Here is a 17190-nt window from a genome sequence, read left to right on the forward strand (position 1 = left end):
CTCCTCCACCAGGTCTGTGTTATCTTCACTAACAGCTGGGTTCCTTTGAGTCATTATAACCTGATAGTTCTAACCCTCTACCCTAGCTTGTAGTGACTTTTATTTTTCGGAAATTCTAATGGGACTTAAGCAAGGCCCTACCAGAGGTTTAGTATTTTTGGAAAGATCAATTCAGAATTCTAAAGGTAATTTATGAGTTCTGTTGTGTGATCAGATGGTAACCAAGTAGTCCAACAAATGCAAGTTTGTATCCCACCGCTGAAAGTGGCTCATATATACTGGACAATAAGGCAGTACAGTGTGTATAGAGTCCACAAACCCCAAAGGTATAACAGAGGTTAAATTCAGAACTGACCTTACTCTCCAAAGTGGTAGCTTGGTGGAGCAGTAAGGCAGTACCAGTGGACAGTGTAAAGCATTTGTTGTACACACTCAGTCAGCAAAAGGTTTCACACACTCAAGAACTGAACTCCAGGCCAATTGTTGTTATATCCTCAGATATTGTTGTTCTATTTTTAGAACCAACAGTTATAAAAATATACTTTTCAAGGTATGAGTACTCTCATGTAAATACTTTGCAGAGGAGCAATACGTTTGTACACACAATATTTACAGGATAGCTAATAAGTAAAACCGTTCTGAAACACACTCTAGCATTGAGCTCAATGGGTTTTTCATAGGAAAGTACAGTTGATTACTTTGGTAGTTCCAGGACTAGATCTTAGAATCAGTCCTGGGGTCTAAGCTGAAACCAGATTAGCAAAAACGTTTTAGTTACTGTGATGAATTTTCCTGAATATAAAGCTGTTTTAAAAGTTCACACTTGGAAACTTTTCAAGGTGATTCTGACAATGGTATCCAATGGGAGGAAATTCAGGTTACAGGTAAAGTACGATCGCATTACTTTTGTAACCCAGCACTAGTCTCCTAGGGCCAGCACTGGGGGCTTAACTCAAAATAGGTAGTTAATTGCGTTTCAGTATTTCGTACGATTTTTAAAGAATATTTGCAGTTTTCAAAAGTAGACAGAAGAAATTTCATAGAAAAGCAGACAATGGGTTCCTATGGAGAAAATACAGGTTACTAGTAAACCCGCTAGGCATTACTTTTGTGGTTAGGTACTGGGCTGAAAGGTACAGTACTGGCTTCAGTACAGTTAGTTCAGTCCCAGCGGCACAGGGGTGGCCGGGTGCAGAGGTAGGTAGGCCCAATGTTATCCAATGAGGGAAAGGGGGCCTTCGGTTGGTGGCTGCTGGCTAGCAGGCCACGCCGCTCTGGGAGCTGGGAGCTGGGCTCCTGGACGCTTGCTCCGGGCGAGGGGGAAGTAGGATAGGGCAAAGAGGTCACAGCCAGCGGCACTCTGGCGGCTGGGTGCAGGGTGCTTTTGAGCCGTCTGTCGCTCAATGTTATCCAATGAGGATCTTGAAAAAGGAACAAAGGCTATAGGCTCAGGGACGGTGACTCTCCAGGGGCGTCCAGCACTTCGAGAGGTAAGTTGGGATGATGGAGCACATTTAGGTACCCCAAAGGGAGGCACAGGGGGCCGCGGGGCACCGGGTGCAGGGGTGTCTTTGGGGGTCGGAAAAGCTCACCCTCGGCTGGTCGCGGTTGGGGTGGCCCCTGGTTCTGAGTCTGCAGGCGCCGGCTGGTTCGTCGAGGAGGGTCTTTGGGCACTGGACTTCGGGTCCCAGTCGCCGGGGGTGTTCATGGTTCGGGTTGTCCCGGCCCGGGCTCGGCTGGTGCAGAGTGGGCTGGTCCGGAGCTTCCTGGTGAGCACCAGGTGGGGTGTTGCAGCAGAGCCTCTGCTGATGGGAGTCCCAATCTTCGAGAGGGTCAAGGCAGGCAGGTCCTCTGGGTGTCCCACGATTGCTGTCCACGGAGGTCGCCAGGATTAGGCAGGAGCAGGTTCCAGGATCAACAAGCCGGTAGGGCTGGGGCCAAGTCAATTGGTGTTGTCCTGTTGTTAGCAGCTAAACGGCGGGTCTTCTTCCTGATCTTCTTTCTTCTTTTGATATCGGGATCTGAGGAAGGAAGGTTCAGGGAGCCCCTAAATACTAAATTTAGGGGCGTTACAGGTAGGGCAGGGAACAATGGGTCCCTGTCCTGAGGTGAGGACACCCCCTAGCCTGCTCCTCTCGTGTGGGAGGGGGGCAGGAGCCTAGCTGGGATTGGGCAGGGCTCCCATCTACAACATGGCCGGAGCCCGGGGTCGTGCTTCACCTCGCTTCCTCCACCTGAGGGGTGGGGTTGGCACACCCTCCTTCCTGACGTAGTTTTTCCCGCCAGTCTTCCCACCAGAGTGGGGGCCAGTTGCTGGGTACAGCAAATGGTCTGGAGAAGCTCTCAGAGGCGGTATGCCTTTGAAGCTTCCCCCTGTCCATCCTGGGGGAGGAGACCTAGCACCTCGCCCAGGATGTGCATTGTTGCAGCCCCAGGAGAGCGGGGGGCTCTCCACCCAGGGGTCCAGCAACATGTCTGCTGTGTGGCAGCCTCTGCAGCCACTCAGCCCAGACGTGGATTGTAGGTTCGGGTTTTGGAGGGCATCTCCAAGATGCCTTATCGTGCATCTTACATTAAATCCCGGTTGGGGCGCTAGAGGGCACACACGCAGAATGGCCGCACTGCTGTGAGGCTCCTGCTGCCTGGCATTCTAATCCGTTATTTATCCTTCCTTCACTGCCTGCTACCCGTCCAAAAAGCAAGCGAAGTGCTGTGGGAGCCCTGAGGAGTGGTCGTGTGAAGTCTGTCTGCCCTGCGACTTGATTTGCCGAAGTTACGAGCGGAGAGGCTACTGCCGGGAAAGGCTCCGGAGCATTGTGGAGAGCGCGCCCGGGGGGATTGCCGTAAGAGAGGCCACGGCTTGCCACGAGGCGGCAAGGCCGCGCTGGAGGGTTAACATCTGCACCCCGGAGTGGTGCGGCTGCTGAGGCGGGCGGCCGTGCGGTGTGGATCTGGAGTGCCGGCAGCGGTTGGTACCATTATCAGGCACGATTGAAGGGCAGGTGCTAGCCGCAATACAGACGGCCGGAGGGGACTGTAGCGGAGCGGGAGCGTCCGCACCGAGGCGAGTGCAACGGAGGTGCGGCGGCCTGATTGCCTGAAGACGCGGTAGGGCACTGGGCTGCGGTACCGTCTAGTGCAAGCTACCGACTGGGGGTCGCCTCGGTGGATACGGCAGTAAGGTACGACCTACGGGGGCCGGTGGCTGGGATTGTGGAGCTGCCTCACCCGGCTCCAACATGAACGTTGCGGCAGCGGACCCCCGGTGTGTGGTGAAGCCGGCGGAGGGACTTACCTACACCGCGGGAGCAGAGGAGGCCTTAGGTAAGCGACTGGAAGGCCATCTGCGGCGTGATGCAGCAACAGGGGATCCGGGTGGGCACTAGTGCACAAGACTAACTTGATACCGGACACACATGGAACATCCCTGACGAGAAGATACTGAAGGGGATTCCTGGGCCTGAATTGATAGACGTTGGTTGACTAGAGGACATCAGAGGCGTAGGTGGAGGAGGTCATACCCGGAGGCGGTAGAGGCCCGATCATTGTAGAGACTTGAGCGATAGCGAGGGGCTTTCTATTGGCAAGCTGCGATTGCCCGGATATCTGGAACTGGGCTACACTCTGAGCACTGCGGCATAGTACTTACCGTTGACCCAGCAGTGTTGAAGCTGGTGCTGGTGCCTAGCAGATGGACCTGACCAAGTAAGTGGCAACGTGACAAGTTAGCGCTTGGGAGGCATCACACGTGCAACACCTGCTGCCGGGATGTCAGCGCTGGGTTTTGGGACTGTCTCCTGTTGTAGTTGAACACAATAGTGCGCCCAGTGGGGATTGTGCTGGTTACAATCAATGGAAGGCGATCTGCGATTTATTAATAAGCATCTGTGAAGGGGTGGCTCCTCACCGGCCAGAGCCCGCCTGCCAGTGCTGCAGATCTAGCCCACTGGCACCTTTGTTTATTGACTATTTCGAGTTCTGCTGCTGGTCTTGGATGCTCCAGATACACCCTACATCTAGCTGGTACAGTAGATCGGGCGATACCCAGCGCTGCGGAGTACGGACTTGTAGACTACGGATTGGCCTGGCGTGGGGCTCGGCGTTACTGGCTGAACTTTGGCGCCCTGCGGTGGTCTGGAGTGTGCTGAGCCTGCTGTGAATGGCTTCTGGGGTTCGGCGACTCATGTAGCGGCATCAGTCGCCTACTGTCCTGGATCCTGAGTGTTCCTGCATAAGAAGCGGCCTGACGTTTATTAAATCGCAGTCGTTTGGCATAAACAGGAGCGGAGCGCACCTTCCCTGGTGGGGACCCTAGGGTCACGCGGCAGGCTACCATTGGTGTTGTGAGGACTTGAAGATTCTGAGACGCTCGGGTGGATTCGACACACAGCGATCGCCCTTCACATGTACAGGGGTTCCTGTGCGGCCCGAGGAAGTAGTGGTACGGCGAGGTCTCCGACCACTTTGAGTCCAGGTAGGCGCTCTATCATGGGGCGACAGGATAATCGACAGCCCAAACTCTCATTTGACTCTGCACCTGCGTCCAAGAAGAGCATGCATACCACACCGGACACTGGGGGGACTCACAGTCCATCAGTTCGGGGACGTGTTCAAGTGCAAGTGCCCCGGACATGCAGCTGATACTCCAAGAAAGGAAACGGGTTTGCAACAGTGGTAGACAAAGTGGACCGCATATCTTCCAGAATGGATGCTATCGCGCAAAAAATGGATGTTCACGAAGAACGCATAACTGAGGCGGAGAGAAGGATATCGGAAAATGATGACACAGTGGCGTCCCACTCTACCCGAGAATGGACAACATCCTCAGGGTAATAGCTGCAAAGAATGAGGAGTTGGAGGCGTGCAGCAGATGCGATAATAGCCGTGTGGTAGGCGTGCCAGAATCTACCAACACGGGACGAATGGAGGAATATGTGGAAAGGATCCTTCAGGCGGCGATAGGAGCGGAAGCCTTCTCCAAGCAGTTCATAGTCGAGAGGGCGCATCGCTCACTGGGTCAGAGGCCTAAACCTGGGGCTCCGCCCCGGCCGATAATTGCAAGGCTCCTAAACTATCGAGACAGGGACACTGCACTCCGTGCGGCGCAAAATACCCAGAACTTGTCGTGTGAAGGGATCAGTTTTTCCATATATCCGGACTTCACACTTATGGTGCAGGAACAACGGCGGAAGTTTCTAGATGTTAAAAAGAAGCTACGCACATTGACTATGCGTTGTTGTACCCAGCAAAGCACAGGGTGACTCATCAGGCGAAACAAAATTTTTTCTTGAACCCGCAGCAAGTGGAAGATTTTTTGAAAACATTGAGACGCGATCGTAGGGGTCGCCATGGAGATGGTGATGAGGGGGATGAGGAGGACCAACACATACACGACGAACAATTAAATGAATTTTTGACGATTACGCCGCTTTGAAGTGGCCGTGGTCCTTTACGTACTCTGTGGAGGGGTCAGGAAGGCGTGCTGACACCACGACTGGACGTGAACACCGTGGACGGGTGTTGGACAATGGGTGGTAACGTATGCCAGGTACCATCCCCTTCCCTCATAATGCCCTAGAAGGGTGGTTCAGGTCGAAGGGCGAGGAGTAGGGGGTGGCATTGTGTGTACCTCAGATGACCATAATAGGGAGTACCCCACCTACAATGTTTATTACACTGCAGCTGTTGGGTTGTTTGCTGGCGGTGAAGGGTTGGGGGAGGGGCATGGATGCTGGCGAGTTGGGGATGCTTCAGTGGGGGGGAGGAGGGGTGGGAGTCGATTTGAAGATGTGGTTCATGATCTACGTGGAAGGGCTTGGGCACGGTGGAGCTATGTCTGCATTGAGTGTGGGTGATTGTTGGTGGGTGATGGTGCAGGCTGGCTTTTTTCGTCATCATTGGAGTGTGTGGATGATGGATGATAAGGGGTGGATAGCCACAGTTGCGATCTGTCGACGGGGATGTAACTGCACACAGTTTGTCATGGCATTGGTATTGGAGGAATGCAAGTCGATGTGGGAATGGGTTGCTGTTCAAGTTGGGGGAGGGGGGAGAGGGGGGAGGGGGGAGGGGAGCATGGCTGACATGGTTGGGGGATGTCAGTGGGTGGGGGGATGGGACACGGGATGTGACTGTAGGGACATGAGGTTACGAGCGAGATTTCATATGCAATGGAAAACGTGTTATGGTACGGAAGGGCGGTGGTCTGGGCGAGTAGGAGCAGATGTTGCAGATGTATTTCATAAGGATAATGGCGAACACCGTAGAGAGTAGGATATCGGTGTTATCCTGGAATGTGTGAGGCCTCAACGGGTAGAAAGGGTAGAAATGTGATTGCATATTTAGACAGACACAATGTGCAAATAGCCTTATTACAGGAGACGCATATACACCCGCGCTCCGAAACCAAGTTTGCTAGTAAGTGGGCTACAATTCGGAAATTTTCCTCGTATTCCTCATATGCCAGAGGGACTGCAGTGCTAATCAAGAAATCACTCAAAATGCACCTGTTGGGGGAAATGTTGGATCCTGCTGGACGCTATGTAATACTGTGGGGCAGATTGGGCACTGATACTGTAGTTATAGTGAATTGTTATGCTCCTAATGTGGATACACCGGAATTCTTCACGACTCTTACTCGTACTGGGAACAGATGCTACACATCATATGGGGAGGGGATTTTAATATTGCACTAGTACCTGGAGCGGATAGATCTGATGGTTGTGGTCAGTATAATAGACAAGCGAGGGATGTACTGCGGGGCATAATAGAGGAAGCTGGCTTAGTTGACAGTTGGCGGTTTATCCACCCCGAACATAGGGAGGGAACACATTTTACAATACATGCGAACACAAGGGCTAGGCTTGACTACTGCTTTGTATCACGAGGCCTAAGTACAGGATTGGGAAAGGTGACACATTTGCCCAGAATGTACTCCGATCATTGCCCGGTGTTGATGCAATTGGATATGCCGGGACATGATAAAGCGAGACCCCCATGGCGACTGTTTCCCTCAGTGTTACTAGACACGGTATTCAAGACAGAGTTGGGAGAAGAAATAGAGGCTTTTTTCCCAGAAACAAGGGCACGGTAAACAGTGTGGAAATGGTATGGGAAGCTTTCAAGGTAACGATTCGTGGGTTTAGTATATCTAAGAGCTGCGGAGTGTTGAGAGACATCCAGAGGACGATAGGGAAATTAGATAGAGAATTGAGGGAGCTGGAAATTAAGATGGCAAGGGGTGAAGATCCAGAGATACACAAGACATTCAGGGACAAGCTTTCAGAGTATGAAGAAGAGGCAGCGAGAGAAGTTAAGTACAGGGGAAAATACTGGACTGCGAGGAGGTACTGCGAGGGGGAGAGGCCGTGTAAAGTACTTGCACCAATCACCAGGCAGCCGCGTTTTAGTACAAATATACTGGAGATTGTTACGCCAGATGGTACACGGTGTCAGGATACGCAGAAGGTTCAGGACGAGTTTCTGACTCACTACAGACAGCTTTATACTTCACAACAAACCGAGGGAGTGGACTTTGGGAGCTTTTTAGATGACATTGCGCTATGTTGGTTAAGTGATGTACACAGGTCGTTTCTCGGAGCACCGCTAGAAGTGGATGAGATAAGAGATGCAATTATGTCACTAAGTAACGGCAAGGCGGCGGGCCTGGATGGGCTTCCCGCCGAGTTCTATAAATGTTACATAGATATTATGGCACCAGTTCTAAAGGAAGTTTTTGAGGAGTCCCTAGAAGTGGGGGAATTGCCGGGATCCATGAGGGAGGTAGCGATAACTTCATTGTTGAAGCCAGGTAAGGATCCGATGGACACTGACTCCTATAGGCCGCTATCTTTAATTAATTGTGATGCAAAAATACTTGCTAAAGTACTTGCAACGAGATTATCGCTGATTATGACTCAGATAGTGCTGCCAGACCAGGCTGGTTTTGTGCCAGGGCGTGCTACCACCCATAATCTTCGTACGCTGTTCTCACTGATTCCGACTATAGCCCCGGAGCTCCCAGTGGCTGCCATATTTCTTGACGCAACGAAAGCGTTTGACTCCATTGAATGGGAGTACCTTTTTGCTATCCTACATAGGATGGGATTTCCCAAAATATTTGTTGCATGAATAGAGCTGCTTTATACCAGACCAGTGGCTAGAGTGATTATCAATGGAGTGCTGTCGCCCCAGATGCCTATAACGAGAGGCACCAGGCAGGGGTGCCCTCTCTCCCCATTATTGTTTGCTATAGCAATAGAACCGTTGGCGTGTCGGATTCGCCAGTTGCATAAGGTTAGTGCTTTCAACTGTCTCCAGCGTCAGATAGGAGTGTCGTTATACGCGGATGACATTACACTATACGTGAAAGACCCGCAGCTCAACCTTAATCCTATCCTGCGTGAATTTATAGTCTTCTGGAGGTTATCGGGAGTACACATAAATTGAAAAAAATCGCAATTCTTCCCACTCACGGGAGCGGTAACAAAATTCCAGCTAGATTACCCACTTGAATGGTGTGACACTGATCTTCGCTACCTGGGTATTGTGATATCACTAAACAAGGAGGAGACACTTAGGCTTAATTATGGCGTGGCTATCACTAAACTGACTGACAACGTCACACGATGGATGTCGTTACCACTAACTAGGGCGGGCAGAGCGTCACTCATAAAGATGGTGGTGCTGCCACGGTTTTTATATTTATTTCAAAATATTCCTTATTACCCCGGCGCCTATTTTTGCAAGCGGTTAAGATCGGAACGCCTTCGGCTGTTTTGGGGGGGGTAGGCAGCCGCGGTTGCGATGGGCCATTCTGATGCAGCCGTACGAGAAGGGTGGCTTTGATGTGCCAGACTTCGAGGTCTTTTATATAAGTGCCCAGGCGCAATATGCGTATCACTGGATAAAACCTACCCAATTTATGCCACAATTAGCGGCGGAAGACTGGATAGTGCGTCCTCTCCCACTTAGCGGGAGGATACAAGGAACGGTGGAGGTTATAGATACGCCGCCCAACACGGTGACATGCACGGTTGACGCGTGGGGCAGAGTGGCGAAAGTCCTCCAGACTCAATCGTTGTACTCCCCCGCAATGCCACTCACATATCACCCTCGCCTATCGCTGTTGCAGGAGACGGGTTTCCAACTGATGTGCAAGCGTATTAAGGTTGTCACATGTGGTGACCTGTTCCTTGACGGGCAGTTTCGTACTCGGGAACAGCTATTTCGAGAAGTGCAACCAACTCCCTTAGAGGTATTTTATTACATCAGACTGAGACAGGGGATGAGGGTTGTGTTGCTGCACTTTCCGGATGAACCGGAGGTGGTCTTGCCGTTGCATGCCATGCTGTTGTCGGATGGCCGCCATCTTGTTTCCCGATTGTACAATAATATCAGACTACAGCGCAGCGGACTGGAGAGTCCGGCACGCACATCGTGGAGTTTGGATATAGGCAGTGAGATCACTGAGGACCAGTGGAAATATTGTTGTGCCATCACAGTCAACATATCTTCTAGCAGTAGGCTTAAAATCATCCATTATAAGTTTCTACAACGATTTTATTACACGCCAGTTCGGAAGTTGAGGTTTCAGTTGGCGGCTACTGATAGATGTGACAGATGCCATGCGGAGGGGGCACGATTTATCCATCTGGCTTGGGAGTGTCCTGGGGTGTACGACTACTGGTCACAGGTGCACGATGCATTGCAGGTCATGTCGGAGGGGGCAATCAACAGGGACCCACTAGTCATGCCGTTGCAATATACATTGGAGGTGCCTAAGCCCATCCGGAGGTTTATAGACATTGCCTTGCTGCTTGCGAAAAGGAGGGTTGCCTGTCGGTGGGGCAGGGGGAGGGCCCCGAAGTTTAAGGAATGGCTAGCAGACATACTTTACTGGCAGGATCAACACAACATATATGCTGATCTGTTGCCTGTACGCAGCAGGCTGAAAGACATCTGGGGTCCGCTACAGGCTTATTTACTGACCATTGCAACACCACAGGAAGAGTCAATTGATGACAGCCAAAGTGTTAGGGAATAGGTAGAACACACGTAGGGATATAGCTCATGGTGCCACAGTGGGTATGTCGCTGAACCCTTTTTTACTGAATATGGCCCAGCACTATACAGGATGTCTGGAAAGTTCCTTAGGGGTGTGCTAAGCTACTTAGCCTGCATTGTCTGTTGGGTGGCCCCTGCGATGTCTGCATATGGACCTGTACAGAAGAAATGCTATTGTGGTGACAGGTGGACCCAAGTGTATTTTATATTCGCTCAGATCACATGCTCATACGGATGTACCTATAAGATTGTAAAGAGATTGTATCTTGCATGAATGTAACCTATCTGACTGTATTGTTGATTAAGAACTAATAAATAAAGGTTTAAAAAAATAAAAAACTTACATTAAATCCCACACTGGCATCAGTGCGGGTTTAATGTGCTGAGAAGTTTGGTACCAAACTTGTCAGTCTTCAGTGTATCCATTATGATGCTGTGGAGTTCGTAATAACAACCTCCCAACACCATTTACTCTTAAATGGCATCACTGCACTTACAGTGCCCAGGAATGGCCCTGGGTACTGTAGGGGCACAGGGCTCATGCACCTGTGCCCTCACCTCTGGCATAGGGCACCCAGCTAGAGGGGTGACTGAAGTATGCCAGGGCAGTGGGGTCTGTGGGCATGGCACACAGGGATGTGTGCCATGTCGATTCTCGTTTTAGTTCTGTACTTGGGCACTCAGCCTGCAAAGCCAGTGTGGGGGTGCCAGGGTACAGTGCCCCTGAGGGTGGCACAATAAGTGCTGCAGCCCTCAGGGGTCTTCTCTGGTCACCGTGCCCTGGTACCTAGGGTACCATTTACTGGGGGCTGACAGGTGGCCAGAGATGCCAATTGGGTATTTTGTATCAGCATAGCTTTTCTTTTTAGGGAAGGAAAACAGACCCTGGGTACCTGATTGGCAGGGACCCAGGGCACACTCAGTCAAAGCACATCAGCCGTTCAGAAAAAAAGTGGGGGCATACCTAGGCAAGAAAGATGGCACTTTCTCACAGTTGACATTTGTCAACTTAGTATAAAATAGAAGAAGAAAAAGGTCGCATGGTTGTCCTTCATTTCAGGGAAAGTTTTCAAGAGCATATAATTATGGGAAGGATACCTTTTGCAAAGCACCATTTCTCCACGTAATTAACAGGTTTTTTTTCTTATTCTCAAAACAATTGCATTTATGTTCCTAAAACAAAACAAGTACAGTCATTATCCAGTCATGGGCAAGCAATTTATAATTGAATCTGTTCCATTTTGGTTCAAGGCTGACTGAGAAGTACATTTACTCTAAAACCATGATTGATCTGAAATGTCTAACAAAAATACATTTGATAATTCCAGTAGATATGTGTTTCAGTCCTCTCTAAGGCGAGATGGAAAGTTGTAAGAGTGGCTGCTCATAGTTCAGATCTCCCTCCACTTTTGCCCATGTATCAAGTCCCTACTTGAGCACTGAAATTAAGGGCAATGTAGTTATTCCAATTCAGTGCAATTAATATCAATGTACTAGAGATTGAGTGACAAATTTGTATTTAGGCAAGCTGTCTTCTTATTGAGATAATCCCCAGTATGTATAGCTCGCCTACTGCCATAGCTGTTTGACTCAAATATAGCCAACCCACATGTATGAAAATTGTCTAGATGTTTGAAGTTATCTTGACTTATTTGTGCTAAACTATTAATTTGAAATTTCATTTGAAAGAAAGCTGTTTGCTTAAACCATTCATAAACCTTAAACCGGCTACTGCACAAACTCTTACTGTCTGTTAACTTCAACTGTGTTTAGGTTTCACTTGATGAAGATGACCCCAGACTTCATTTAAGGAACATGTCCAAACAAAGCACTGATGATGTGATTGTAATGGCAACACTGAGATTATTGAGGTTGTTGGTAAAGCATGCTGGAGAACTGCGGCAGTATTTGGAACAAGGACTAGAAACTACACCTACTGCACCTTGGAGAGGTATAGTCATTTATAAAAGTAAAAAGTACTGCACTTGATCTATTGATACATTTACGCCCTATCATATCTACTGCTGTAATTGCGATGCATTAATTTGCTGCCTAAAATTGCTGATGCCGGATGTATTGGTAATCTGGAATGCAGAATTGCATGGGTATTTAAAACTATCTCATTCCAGCCCACTTGTGGGGTGAGGAAAATGTGTGTGCACATCTTTCCAAATGGCACTCTGAGAATATTTTCTGGGGCAAATACTTATTAGTTTACAATACCCAATTGGACTTTAACTCCTGTTCCAACCTCATCTGTGAGGGCCCAATTGCAAGTTGGGAATTTGACTATAAATTACTCCATTTAATCTCTCTGCAATTTTTCTTTTTTGATAAAAGCAATCTTGAATGATGATTTAAACAATGTTATACAGCCAAAGTACATGACCTTGTCATTGAAATGAGTAAATACTTTGGCGACTTGTACATTTTAGTAGAAGAAAAGTGTAAATGTTATTAGTGGGCTCTTAAAGTCGAGCTGCACCTGTACATTGTCCTTTGTGCACAGATGTTTCTTATTCAAGACTGGTGATAAATTGATTAGCTATCATGTCTGAAGGGAACAGCATTTGAAAGAAAACAATCTTAACAAGATAGAAAATGAATACCATATCTTCACGAGCTTCCCAGAAGTTAATTATTTCAGCACTTTGGCTGAAATTATGTTCTTGAGTCCAAGAACATTTACTTCCCTATCCACTTTGAGAGTGCGGCTAGTATCTTGATTTGAAGGCTGAATATTCTCTTTTCCACTGATGATGGACTCATAACCCCATCTTGGTTACAGGAGGAAAAAGAGTGGAACTGCTTACTTGTTTTGTATGATATGTTACTTATTTGGAGTAGTTCTCCTCCTTGCTAAGGTGATGGATGTTGCTGAATCCCTAAAAAAAACTCTTCATATGATAGTTTCTGAAACCAGTCGAGCAATAGTCCACCCAGGCAGGCGGAATTGAGGCCTGGGAATGCGCGCCCCCCTTCTCAGGATGCCACGGCCCCCCTGGGGGTCACGCCCCACAGTTTGAAGACCTCTGCCTTACACCATGTCTCTGGTTTTCTCAGCGAGCCTGGTTGGGAAGACTGTTTCTGCTGACAACCACACAGATCCTGTTAGACACTTGGCAGCAAGTTACAAGTCCAGCTCCACTAGATTTCTCTACCCAGTATCTTCCATAGTTAATATCCCTGACACCCCAGGTATTCACAACCCTGATTCAAAAGCTGGAACAACAAAATTATCCGTTGTGGGCGAGTTATATTTGTACTCTGACCTATGGCAGCGGGAAGAGATTCCGAAACTGTATTGGCTGAACAGGACAGACCGCTACAGACTCGCACAACTCCTGCATTGGGCTGGCTTTAGTGAAGTCAAAGGTAAAGCTAGTTGACAAAGGACTGCCATGGAGAGCATCTTCCACAAATGGCTTCGAAGATAATATTAGACTTAGGCCCAAAGCTAAAGACAACTACATGGTCCTGTGGGAGAGGGATCTGGGTCAAGGGATCAGGGAAGAGGCCTGGGCAGAATATGGCAGAGGGCTTTTAATTCGTCCATATGAACCTCCTGTAGGAGGCTGGCTTAGTATATGATGCACACTTTAAGTGATGCACCTTTCACTAATCCAGACAACCCTTATGATGATTTTAGTGGTCTCTAATAACCTTTGAAAGCTCTCAAAGTCGTAGCTGTGGAGAGCAGCCTTCATGCTTATATTGAAAGAGTGTAAAGCAACTTGTTTATTACACACGCTATCACAAACACATTGGTACATCTCCTACCCGGAGATATCAATACAATATACAAGAATAATTTGCAATAATCTGGTATGTAGCACAAATATACACTCGTCTCAAGGAGGAGACCAAACCATATATTAAAGTGGAATGTGAACGGCAACATAGAATGGGATTTGGACCAGAGGAGCCGGGGACACAAGAAACAACCCAAGGTAAGTACCCAGGGAACCCACGGAAGCTGTGTGCAGAGTGGAAAAACAGCTGCATGCCCAATGAAAGTCAGTGGAGAAGTCACAGTTGCAGTTTTAAAGCACAACGCTTCCCAGAGGACCCCGAAGAAACCTTTTGGAAGACAGAAGGTTGGAAAGCCACCCCACCCGTTGATACCCCAAAGACCACGTTACGTGCCCAGAGGAAGCTGTGCGCATAGGGGTGAACTCATGTCGTAACCTGCTGTAGACATCAATGGGAGACTTCGAAGAAGATGCCTCTGGAGATGTCTGGGAAAGAGTCTGGTGGAATCCAGGGTGGATTCTGGAAGTGAAGAATCCGCAAGCAGAGGGGACAGAGACGCAATGCCCACTGATGTCGGGAGGTTCAGAAGGGAAGACTGTGACCTTGTTGCGGCAGCTCTGAGGACCAAGCGATGCTGAAGACGACCAGGAGCCATGCACGAACTGTCCCACATCGGATGTTGGTCTCTAGGTGGTGGGTGTCTGGCAGGAGCACCAACAGACCTTGGTAGCCGCAAATTGCGTGAAAGTGAAAAGATGCAAAAGTTGGGACTAGCAAGGTCCAAGGACTCACCAAGTGCAGGAGAGTCAGAGCAGGCCTTGAGCAAGAAGGGGTTCCACTGAGGCAAAGGAAAACCCTCACAAGGATCCACAGGCCGAAGGCACAGGAGTCGCAAGAGAACCTCGGGCACCTCACAAAGATGGAGGCCCAGGGTGCAAGGCATGCAGTGAGGACACTGATCTTCAAGGGATGAGGTGCTGGAGGTTGAAGGTTCTTGTATCCCAAAGATCTCTGGAGTGCAGAGCCAACAAGCATGGTCAACGGCAAGTCAACACGGTGCACACGTTTATCACAGCAGCTCTGACAAGGTGTACTGTCCTCAAAATTTCAGAGAATACAGGTCAGGCCTCTAGGGTGCAGCCGAAAAACCACCTGTGATGCTGGGGCTCGGGAAGTCTGTCGGGCGACAGGAGCAGCAGACCGGTTAGGTTTGTTGCAGTGCCTGCAGGTGCAGGGGAGTGTCTCTTCATTTCATGGGAGATTACTTCAGATGTCCTTGATGCCCACAGGTCTTATGGCGAACCTGGATGAAGCACGACACAAACAAAGCAGAAGACTTGAAGAACAGCGATACCAAGAGCAGCAGGAGTCATCCTTGATGCGTTCTCAGTTCCTTCGAAGTCCAACAAAGTCAGAGTTTCCAGACAGTCGAAGAGTGTCCTGGTTTCAGAGATAAGTATGCTCCACAATTAATTTGAGGACCCACTCACAGGGGAACCCTTAAGTATCCTAGGGTAAGGGGTGGAAGGACTCGGGGGTTGCTCACAGAGGAGCGACTGGACAGAGGGGAGGATACTCTCCTACCATTTGTCCAGGTTCGCGCAAAGGGTGCCTGAACTTGCTCAAACTGGAGTATGCAAGCGGGGGGCACCAAATGTGCCCTTCAGTGCAGTCTGGTGGTGCTGAAAAGCGCCCCCACCCCAGCCCAATACACAAAATCTGAAAGAGACACGTTAGTGATAGATTCCTTACCTTAGAATATCCCCAGGCGTCAGACTGGATCCGAAAATTTTGCGTAGCAATACCCCAGCGCGCTGGCAGGCATCTTCCGCGGTTCGGCGTCGTTAGCGTCGGAATGACGTCGTCGGAGTACTTAGACGCGACCCTCGGGCACTGACGTCAGTTCTTCTTTTTTACGAGCCAGCAAGCTCAGATCCGGAGAAGCTCTACCCCTTAGTCACTTTTTGACTAAACTTTTTGATCTTTTTGATTATCTCTTTCTCGCGTCTCTCGACTCCTACGGTGCCGATAGGGATGCCCGGTTTCAAACCTTGCTCCAGGTGCGACCGACTAATGTCGGTTACCGACCCCCATCGCCGGTGCCTTCAGTGTCTAGGCCTCGACCACGACGACCGCACCTGCCCCGACTGCCCGGGCCCTGACGTCGAAGGCTAGGCGGGAGCGGTCCCGCAAGCGACTGGAGCTTCGGCAGTCGACCCTGCGCCGTTCCAGGTCCCGGTCCCACAGGAGGTCGAAGGACCGGTCGCGGGGTCGGAGTCCTCGTAGCTCCGGGAGTCGGCATCGGTCGTCGGGATCTTCCTCAGGTAAGAGGCATGAGAGGTCGGAGCGACGTCATCGTTCCTCTGACGCTCGCATGACGCGGCCGGGGGTTCGGGTGACACCACCCACGCGGGTCCGACTGAGTCGCAGGCGCCGCATCCTGCCCCACACCTGCAGGTCCCTGGGCACGATGCAACGCCGGAGGAGGTCGAGCGGTACCTCATGGCCATGAGGTCCCTCCCTCCTCAGCCGGGTTCCGTGGCCCCTTCGGGCCCAACGGTCCAGGCTGGAGGGCCTGGCGGGTCGGGTGCTTCGGCCGTCGGGTGCCTTGGCCCCGCCGGCGACTTCGGTCCCGGCTCCGCAGGTCCTCACCAGATCCACTTCCGGATCCGGCCCGTCGCCGGTCGACCTCATGACCGCGCCAGCCCAGCGTGTCGGCGCTGTCCCCAATCCTCCCCTCGATTCGGTTCCGGCGCCGGAGCGGCGCCGCTCTCGACGTCGTTTGGAGATTTCTATTTCCACGAACCGGCCCCATCCGTTGACCCTGAACTTCAGGAGATGGGTGATGAGGGTGATTAGGAGGGGTCTATCAACCCTCTGCAAGAGGAAGTGTCGGCCCTCTTGGCCAAGGGGGCCATCGAGCGCGTTCCTGGGCCGGAATTATGATGTGGTTATTACTCCCACTACTTTCTGCTACCCAAGAAGGGCAAAGGGGGCCTACGCCCTATCTTGGACCTAAGGAACGTCAACTGCTTCCTCCGGAAGGAGAAGTTCAAGATGCTGACATTGACTCAGGTCTTAGCTGCCCTAGACACTGGAGACTGGATGGTAGCGTTGGACTTGCAGGACGCTTATTTTCACATCCCCGTCCTGCCGGCCCACCGGTGTTTCCTGCGGTTCACGGTAGGCCACGAGCACTTTCAGTTTACCGTGCTCCCCTTCGGCCTTACAAGCGCCCCACGGGTGTTCACGAAAGTGATGGCGGTGGTCACAGCTCATCTGCGCACTTTAGGGGTTTCAGTCTTCCCCTACCTCGACGACTGGTTGTTGAAGGCGGGCTCGCCCCAGACAGTCGTCAGCCACCTCCAGACT

The 17190-nt window shown here is 50.4% G+C and overlaps 1 protein-coding gene across 1 annotated transcript in view; it reads left to right on the forward strand.

The window, feature by feature from the left end:
• SMG1 (SMG1 nonsense mediated mRNA decay associated PI3K related kinase) overlaps positions 1-17190 on the forward strand; it is a 1634890-nt gene that overhangs the window by 917246 nt on the left and 700454 nt on the right. The window contains exon 35 of the mRNA XM_078665250.1: positions 11839-12016. Coding sequence (XP_078521376.1) covers positions 11839-12016 — 178 coding nt within the window. The remainder of the gene's footprint in view (positions 1-11838; positions 12017-17190) is intronic.

This window comes from Lissotriton helveticus, chromosome 10 (genome assembly GCF_964261635.1).
Source record: "Lissotriton helveticus chromosome 10, aLisHel1.1, whole genome shotgun sequence".
Classification (NCBI taxonomy): Eukaryota; Metazoa; Chordata; class Amphibia; order Caudata; family Salamandridae; genus Lissotriton; species Lissotriton helveticus.